The following is a 9613-nucleotide window of genomic DNA, read 5'->3' as shown; positions in this document are numbered from 1 at the left end:
AGCAGAACCAACTGCTTGCTGTCAGTTATGAGTCATATACAGGGAAACAATCAATTAATCAGTAGAGATACACCCAAATCTACATGTGAATTAGTACAGATAAGGGTTTCTGATACACAACGTTCTTATTTAGGTCAGAGAACTTAAATAAAGATATAATGAAAAGCAACAAATTAAATATTTTTCTTAGGCAGACGCAGAACCCCGAAACTGAGAAATCTCAGCTATGGCAAAGATTTATTTTTCTTGCAATTTTACGTGTTCTCCCTGAGCTACTCAGAAGTCAACATCCTTGGAAATCTGCTACAAATCGCCAGCTTTCTGCCTGTCAATCTTCATCTATCTTCTGCCCTCACTGCCCATTCTAGTGGTTCTTTCAGCTCAACTACATCATTGATCAGGGTCAAAAGAACAAAATGTGACCTAGCCAGAAGCTTTTCCAACATGCCAGGAATCCCCTGCAAACATATCAGAATTGATGCATGGAAGGTTTACATGAAAGGCACTTCCTGAGGCTGGATTAGAGTAGCACACAGAACCCTCCCCTCTTGTGCCCCCAACAGATTCTTCATCCATTCCTATAAGGGAATGATACTTATAGTGGAACCATTTTGAATTTTTGGTGGTAATTAAATTGTATTTGATGTCCTACCATAAAAGTTGAAAGTAGAAATAGCTGATAAAACTGCAATCAGATTGAAAGCTGTTGTTAATCCACTCCATAAAAGAACATCTGAAGTGGAAATGGCACTGCAGCACCTTAATCAAGAATGGAAAATCTGATACAAGCTTATCATAATTCCCTCTCCTTCCAGTATTCACATTAAAAATGGGGATTCTTCTATAAACAGTACAGTGGGGTCTTGATTTGAGAACTTAATCCGTATTGGAAGGCGGTTCTCAAGTCAAAAAGTTCTCAGGTCAAATCTGCATTTCACATAGGAATGCATTGAAAACCATTTGATCCGTATCTGCTCTTTTCCGTCCATAGAAACTAATGGGAAGCTGCTATTCCGCCTTCGACCACTAGAGGGGGATATTTTGTTTCTTTTTTTCTTAGGTCAAGAAAGGTTCAGGGAAGGCAGGGAAAATACAGTCCAGGCAGTACAGTACCAGGCAGTCTGAAGACTGTCTCCCAATCCACTCTCTAAACGCTGGGAGGAGTGAGGAAGCAGACAGGCACCCTTTTCACTGGCCAACAGTTAACTGAAAGTTCAAATTTTGCACTTTCCCTGCCTCCCACGTGGTTTTTTTTTTCAGTTCTTAACTCAAATCTAAGTACTTAAGTCAAGTCAATATTTTCCTATGAGAGTGGTTCTTAAGTCAAAATGTTCTTAACTCAAGCCATTCTTAAGTCGAGACCCCACTGTATTTTGCTCCAGTGAGCTAATGGAGAGTAACCATTAGACTAGAACCACACCAAAAAGGAAATGAACTCAAACTAAAATCAAACAATGGGCAAAACCCTGTTGCATAACTCTGAGCTTAGCAGAACTCCATTTGCGCACTTGAAATGTTTAATGTACACTAATTAAAAGCTTCCTGCCCCACCCCCAATACAGATTAAAAGGCTCCCCTCGGCTTCCTTTTGCCCTGGTAAACTTTGGTAGCCTCAGGATGGGAAGGGGGTCACAACCTTTAAAAGTCACAAATCAACACTGGAGTGGAAGGGATAATCCTTATCCCACCAGCTGTGATTCAGCATAAATACTTGAGTTTTAAATTCTCTCTTTGAGTCCTAAGGCTCCCAAAGTCTTTGCTATGGAAGGGATCCTAAGGAAGTCTCAAATCCTAAAATGGGGGTGGTGGTGGTGGTGGTTAGGGAGCTTTTAATTAGTGCAAATTAAACATTTCTGGTGCTTGATCTGAGTTGCAAAGCTATGCAACAGGATTTTGCCCAATATATTCCATTGAAAATAACAGTAAAAATAATTAAAGCCTAAGCAGTAATTTTTAAAGTATTGCACACGAAGCTGTTATACTACATTTACTAAGGAAACAATGGCAGTATACGCAATATAAATAAGTTAAGTCAAGAGAAGTTTGTTTTCAAAACAGTGGCTTCACCACAACTATTTGAGCTACGTGTTTATCTCAGGAACCTGCTAAACAATCAACCCTATGCAGCCATATCAGACCTGGTCTTTTCAATGGGCCAGGACCTGTAAGACCCTTCTGGACAATGTCAGTTTCCAAGCTCTTGTCCACGCTGTCGGATTGCAGCTTGGTTCAAATTGGAAGTCGAGGGTGCTAATGGAAGGAAAATCTCTATAATCTCTTCTGCTATCCTGTAGGGACCTATCACTCTTGAACGGTGTGTCCAGAGAGTAGGCAGGGCAGGATTCTTCAAAGACTAATGGGTTAGCCGAAGTAAGGAATTCAGTGAGCATAGGTTTTTAGCCAGTCCTTTCTCCAACAGCAGCACTCATCCAACATTCTTCAAGGGAGATGCATCAACTTTTCACAGAAGGATTTCAGCAGCTGTAGGCGGGTTGAGAGATGCAGCTCCATTAGGTTTCAATCTACTGAAATGTATCTGGAATAACTAAAGGAGGAGCATATATCAATGGCAGAGTGGGTATTAGAATGGCCTCTTGTGGTAATTGTAGCATCCAGGTCAGAGGGGATATGAGCAATTTTCTCCACAAAACATCTCAAGAAGTTAACCCCATTGGCTATTGCAGAAACTTACCGCTCAGTCCCTGGTCACCTCTCAGTTTCAAAGATAAACAGGGTCAATTTTACTTACCTGGTTCTGTCCTCCAGTCTACTGCAACTTTGGATCAATTATTGATTTGAGCCACTCTTTCTTCCAGCCTCATCTACTTTAGAGAGTTCTTAGAAATACACCACCTACTTGGAAGAAAAGTGAGATAGAAATAAAATATGTAGATAGATTGATAAAGCATCTAAAATATAGTAAGCATTTAAACAATTAAAAACAACAAAATGTATCATGTTTGAATGCTTAAACAAATAATTAAATCCTCTGTGATTCAGATATTTTTTTGTCCAAACAGTCTATGTTATGGTTGTTGGCAGTTTTCTGAAGGTTGTTCTTCCTGACATTTTGCTAGTCCTCTGAAGATCCCGGCCACAGAGAAAGCCTTCGAGAATACAGTCTATGTTATATTACAGAATTATACATGCCCTAGTCAAAACAGTCAGGTGGTAACTTTCTGAGTTATTGCCTGCATTTTTATAATTCCTGAGTGTGAACTCCCACTGAACTCAGTGGGTCTCACTTTTGAACAATGTATTACAGTTGCAATCATATTTACACTTAACCTAGGAGTAAATGTTACTCAACTTGGTGGGGGAATTAAACATAGCCTGTAAAACTCCACACATTCTGTACCTAGATCACACTCAGGTATCAGGCCTATGCAGTCTGTGGGAGGCTCTATTCTCATATAACTATGCAATACTGCAATTAAGAGTGAGCTCAGCAGGGCTAAAATCTGAGAAACCACCGATGTGACAGAGCTGCAAGATTACTTTGCAAGTATACAGAGTTGCCTGACAGCAAGCCACGCGCTGATCATGGCCAGAATTCTCCTGCATCTACCATACCTATGCTTGCATGATTGTGGGATAGTGCACCTGCCTGGTAGGAATAGGAGAAGCCAGGGTATTTACTTCCGCCCTTAGTAGCTAACCTATTTCCTGTTTCTGGCGGCCGAGAGGACTGGTTTCCAAGACAACGAGGAAACGCGTGCCTCGTGGCTGTCTCTTTATCGAGTTCATCCTTCTGCTTGCCTCCCTCGCTGCGCTGCCGATCTCCCGCTTGGGTGAGTAAGGCTGTCCCCGTTGCCGTCGAGCGAGGTCACGTCAGGAGACCGTGGTTCGCAGCCTTGCACGAATATCGTGCTCTGATTACGTGTGTGTTTGTGTGTGTGTGTCGTGCGCGAACTGGGAACACGGGGATAACAGAAAAAGATCTATCTGGCTGTGTAGTAGTAGTGGGTATCAGGGCCCTTCACATGTTGTTGCCCCGAAACTCCTAGCATCTCTCATCTTTGGCTTTGCTGGCAGGGGTTGATGGGAGTTGTAGTTTTTCAACGTATGCACAGCCTCGGTTTCCGTAGAGCAGGCTTCTTCGCCCCAATTTTGCCGTGTTAGTTTGTGCAAGCGTTTCAGCAAGAAACACAAAACAAAATAAAAGCACAACAAGGCTTTGTGGCACTTTAAAGGCTAATTGCTATATTCTTAGCAAGCAAAAGTTTGCTTGAGGAAGCAGTCTCTTTCCCCCCAAATTCCTGCCAGTTGTTGTTACTCAAAAATACCAGGCACAGTCAGTCAAAATTATAAAAACATTGAGTGGTATTACATAACAGATACAAGTTTTAACCAAAAACCTAAGTATCTGTTAAATATTGACGTAGGATACATGCTGTTCCTAAAACTGTGTGTATGTGTGTGTGTTTTTTGTTGTTGTTTAAGCTCTGATGATGATGTTTCTGGAATCTGAAATTGCTTATAATACTGTATGAGATTTATTCTTAATACTAATAATATTAATTTTCTTGTTACAAACCAGATCTGAGAGCGAGCATTGACTTTTCTATTTTAATGCTGTGGGGGAAAAAGAATTTCAGTAGGGGCAGCCTTTTCCCTTACCAGCAAACTGCACAATATTTATGTGTATGTAATATTTTTATTACAGTTTTGTGGTGCCTTTCCTTCAATAAGTCATAAAATAAAAAGCCCTGAAATTAGGAATGTGGTTTCTGAAGAATTTTCAAGTTGCAAATATATGGAAACTGTTTCAGTAGATCTAAATATCAATTTTCTAAAATAATTATTTACCAAAAACTATGTCTTGAATATATATATATATAAAGCTATACACTCATGCTTTGATATCACTAAGTAGTCAATATATTTAAAAATCTGACTGAAAGGGACAAATAGTCTGGGTCAGGACTTTAACTGATTAAAGCATAAATAAATACTGTATACTGTATTTAAATATGTTGGACATATTAAAAGCAATGGAAATGATAATGAAATATATAGTAAGAATGATCAGGATATTTTCCATACTTAAAATAGTTAATATGGCTATGCTGATCTGGTACAGGATAGCATCATTTTGCATGTGTGAAAATTATTAAAAATCTATTGCTCATTCTATACTCAGGTCATATTTGTTTACTACAGTAGACTTTGCATTGTACTGTATTGTGTTAAGTTTTTAAACAGTAGAGGCCAACTTGTGGCCCTCTTGATACTATTGGACTCTATAGTTCCTGTAACTGTGCTAGCTAGGGCTGATGGGAGTTGTAGTCCAACAGAGAACCATAGCTTCCCTGTCTTGTTTCTAATAGTAAAGCACTGAAAGATAACCCAAATCTCTATTTAAATAAATACTTACTGGAGGACCATAATCTGACAGAAAATTTTGTTCTTCTTAGGGTAATGTTTGTTTTCTGGGCTTGAATATGCTAGGATTGAATATGTTTTGGTCTGTGCAGTAATTTAACAGAAAGGACTATAGGAACTGTACTGTAGTCCCAAAGTCTGGCATGCATAGAGAATATCTCAGGTTCAATCTCTTGCACTTGCAAAGAGGGCTAAAAAATCCTTCCTGGTGAACTGTAGCCATTTACAACAATGGTGGGCTAGGTGGATGCATCATCTACTTTGAAGTTAGCCAACCACTTCCAATGTTCCAATTCCTGTTCTCTGTCTTTCATTGTATTTGGTAAATCCGGTACCTGTTACCTGGGTGCAGGCCCTGACTTCTGGATATCTGTAGGATTGCACTGCTAAGTTGCTCTGCTGACTGAGAAGGTAGCATGGAAGAAATATACTGTAACTGACATTTGTGAATTTTTCTGGATTTCTTTGGCAGAAAACATTTGATAGAAGGTCCTTCTGCACATTTGTTTCCTCTTTTAGAAAATACACTAATATTAGTAGGATAGCAGAATATGGTAGGGGAGCACAGAATGTATAGAAGAATATGGTAGCTGCATATTCTGCATATATTGTAACTCTTTAAAAAGCTTCTTCTACTGAACTATCCCAAAGAAGAAGGTTTCAGCCTGAATTTTTCCTTGTGACTGTAACATTTGTACCCTGGATTTTTATTAGTTCATATAAAAATACTAAGTAGGAAAGAATTTGCCATGATACATGACTGGCTAAAGTTCAGTTTATTACTTGAAAAATAGTTTTCATTATTTCCCAGGCAGCATCTCTGAAACACCAAGTTTGTAGTGCAGTTTGAAACAAAAGCACCTCATTTTAGTTTATGTTTAGCTCATGTTTAGGATCTGTACGTTTGAAATTTAACAATGTTATACTCCCAAAATATTCTATGGTGTTACTCATTTTTGGCATGTTAAACAAAATAAAATTAATAATTTTAAAATCTCCAGTGCTAACTAGCTAGCATCCATTAAAACTAACTTACCCCAGGTGGAGAATACTGTACAGCTATTGACTATAACTATCATGATCACTGTTGAAAGACCATGCTGATGAAGATTGTAGTTCAAAATAGCTGGAGGATACCACATGGAAAAGACTTAATTAAACTTATTAATCTTTAATTCTTCCAGAATAAATAAAATGTTATTTCTCCACATTAAAAAAGTGCAGTGGATGGAGGGGTAGGTAGAGACAAACATAATCTTGTTTACAAACATTAATTAGATGGACTTAGCTGACTGAAAACATCTATATGAAAAGGACATGATAAAAAAAGACAGAATGGGCTTAATATGAGAGCAAATATAACTCATTTTACCTTTTTTCCCCCTTATGTATTCTGCAAGATTATGAACAACTGACCAGTCATGAGACAGGGATTAATGGACAGACTACTTGGGCAGCAATAATTTCAGAAAGATTCATTTTAAATGGAGTGAACTGATGCATTAAGCAGAAGCTTTTTGGATGACAATCTGTTTCTCATATGCACAGCACTCAAATCCACTAAGGTCTGATAACCTGTGCAGCTCTAGAGGTCTATTTTCTGCTCTTGCAGCCCTCTTGGGCCCACACAGACTAACAACAATGCAAAAAACCCCACAAAAATTAAACTGGAAATATGTTAAAATTCACTTCCAGTTTTGTACACTTGGCATTTCAGGTTGCTGGACAGTGTTGGGGAGTTTGTGACATAAAAAATGAATCACCACTTTTTGAGCCTTCAGGCCCTGCTTTCATTCTGCCACTTTTTATGATCAGAAACTAAACATCTGCTATTTGCCTGACAAACTAAAATCCAGGATGGTTAGTGTGGGTTTTCCGGGCTCTTTGGCCGTGTTCTGAAGATTGTTCTTCCTAACATTTTGCTTGGATATGAAATCCAAGATTTCATATGAAGTGCGCTCCCTTCCAAATTAAGCTAATTTTATTATTTTGCAATCTATTAACAGTTTTGGATGGCAGTCCTGTAAGACTGTGTCACAAGCAGAGGATATGGACCGACATACTCCTTTGCATCCGTTACCTGAAGAAATACAAAAGGTATGTTATTATTGAGAAACGTGGCTGCTTCTGTTTTATTCCATGTCTGGCACAATAGATTTCACTGTTTGTTTTCTCTGCTATACTCTTGCTGTATTTCCGATTCCATTTTGACTGTGGCTGTTGGATAATATTTTTATTTTTTCCAGTACACGTACAATAGAATAGAAGTTGCTGTCAGTCTGTTTTCCTGGCTCATTATTTCCTAACCTGGGGTGGGCAAATTTGGTCAGTCCACAGACTGATTTTCACAGCACAGATAAGAAAAAAAATGCAAGAAAAAATAACTGCAAAAACCTGGAAGAGGCTAAAAGTCCACTTCTAATTTTGGGGGGGGGAAATGTATTTGGGGATATTGAACAGTAAAAGGTAAGTCTTGACCAATTTAAAGGCTCCTAGGAGCTGAATTTACTTTTTTGTGAAAATGAGAGAACTTGGCAAGGACTGGGAGCTCAAAACTAGTCTTCAGCTGACTGGATTTTATTCTGGGGCTATACTTTGCCTATTCTTGGTTTGTATTAGAGATTCCGAATCTTAAGTACAGTACTGTACTCAGATGTTCATGAACTAAAATTCCCAGAAGCCTTCACCACTAGCTGTGATTACCAGGATTTCTTGAAGAACACTTGGAGACCCAACGTTGGGAACCACTGGTCTATACTAAGGAAATTGGTAGACACACTGTATAAAACCAAGACCAGCCCTCTGACTGGCCTTCTTCTAAGCTATCTCCTGTATTGTTGGGCCCTATTTCTCTTTTGGGGGAAGCTACTTCACAGTTCCTTCCCTCTCAAAGTCCTTCCACCTGTTTTTTGTTTTGTTTTGTTTTGTTTTTGTAGATTTCACACTAGCAGGGTTTATTCATAGCTCTGCCTTCAGATAAAGGAGATTGAACTTGTGATCTGCGGTTAAACATGTTTTTGCCCACTTTAATACACAGTATTTCTGAGGAAAATTCTGAAGCATAAAGCTAAAAAGATCCTAGAATATGATTATTCCCATATACTTATAGACATGTATTGCTGAATATAGAGATGGAACAAACCAGAGATTATAAATTGTACTGTACTGTATATATCACACATGTAATCAATAAATAAATTGAACAGTATAATAATAAATATTGGCCACTACTGTTTCTAGCTCCAATGTGAGTAGATGCACTGACTCAGTAAGCTTGGCAGAAATGTTGACCCAGCAGTTGATTCACTGGGTCTACACTTGGTTTACGAACGTAATCTGTATTGGAATTAAGTTCGTACGTCAAAAAGTTCGTAAGGTGAGGCAAACTTTTCCATAGGAATGCACTGAAAACCATTTAATCCATATCTGCTGTTTTGCGTTCGTATGTCCAGGCATTGTTCGTAGGTAGAGGCATTAGTTGCCATAGGAACTAATACAAAGCCGGTTAATCCATACTCTACCACTGGGGGGTGATTTTTAAAATTTTTTTATTTTGACCTCAGATGAACTTAGGTCAAAAAAAGGGCAGGGAAGGTTTTTTTCTTTTCTCTTTTTGGTTCGTAAGTCGAGGCTCCGTTCGCAAGTCGAACCAACTTTTCGGGAATGGAGCCATTCGTAACTCGAATCATTTGCAAGTAGGAACATTCATAAGTCGAGGTTCCACTGTATTTTGTAGGTGAGACTATACTGGTTATCACAGTAAATTAAGCATAGGAGGGATGCTACTTAACTTTTTATAAGAAAAAATTACCCACAAAAGCTAATTTACACCTATGAAAAGTTGCCTGGGCATAAATCTACAGTCGGTGGTAGGCCCTCGGTTCTCTCCAGAAGGATGCTAAAATCAAATAATCAAAGGGGAAAGATGGAGTAGAGTTAAAATAAATAATTGTAGTTTTATGAGAGGTTAGTCTGTGCTAGTGTATCAGGCAAAAGCAAAATAAAAAGTAAAGAAGACAAAATGTTGTAACTGCCTTGGGTTCTTTTTAAGGGGAAAGGTAGGATAAAAATATTTTGAATAAATAAATAAATAAATAATAAATCTTAAATCAGTTTTTCCTGACCTTTTTCGTCTTCACAGACCCCTTTTATAATAGCCGGGTAACCTGTGACCCCCTCTGCCACTTTTGCATAAAAACACATTTTAATAGTGTAAAGTAAACCCATT

The 9613-nt window shown here is 38.4% G+C and overlaps 1 protein-coding gene and 1 long non-coding RNA gene across 6 annotated transcripts in view; one reads left to right on the top strand and one right to left on the bottom strand.

The window, feature by feature from the left end:
• Positions 1–1974: 1974 nt before the first annotated feature.
• Positions 1975–3760, bottom strand: LOC140706045 (uncharacterized). Of its 3 annotated transcripts, none has more exons than XR_013542937.1 (3): positions 3660–3760; positions 2750–2853; positions 1975–2481 (listed from the first exon to the last, which is right to left on the bottom strand). It is a non-coding gene; the product is annotated as an uncharacterized LOC140706045 (long non-coding RNA). The 3 variants fall into 3 exon arrangements; XR_012085751.2 differs by having other exon boundaries at positions 3604–3729; XR_012085750.2 differs by lacking the exon at positions 3660–3760 and adding an exon at positions 3574–3618.
• Positions 3658–9613, top strand: part of LEKR1 (leucine, glutamate and lysine rich 1) — an 80284-nt gene continuing 74328 nt past the window's right edge. For 2 of the 3 annotated variants that reach the window (XM_020781956.3, XM_072996109.2), the window contains exons 1-2: positions 3658–3791; positions 7392–7482. In XM_020781956.3, the coding sequence (XP_020637615.3) occupies positions 7435–7482 (48 nt within the window). In that variant the 5' untranslated portion in view covers positions 3658–3791; positions 7392–7434. The remainder of the gene's footprint in view (positions 3792–7391; positions 7483–9613) is intronic. The other variant, XM_078389072.1, reaches the window with a different exon arrangement.

This window comes from Pogona vitticeps, chromosome 3 (genome assembly GCF_051106095.1).
Source record: "Pogona vitticeps strain Pit_001003342236 chromosome 3, PviZW2.1, whole genome shotgun sequence".
Lineage (NCBI taxonomy): Eukaryota > Metazoa > Chordata > Lepidosauria > Squamata > Agamidae > Pogona > Pogona vitticeps.
This window is presented reverse-complemented; position numbering and strand designations above follow the sequence as displayed.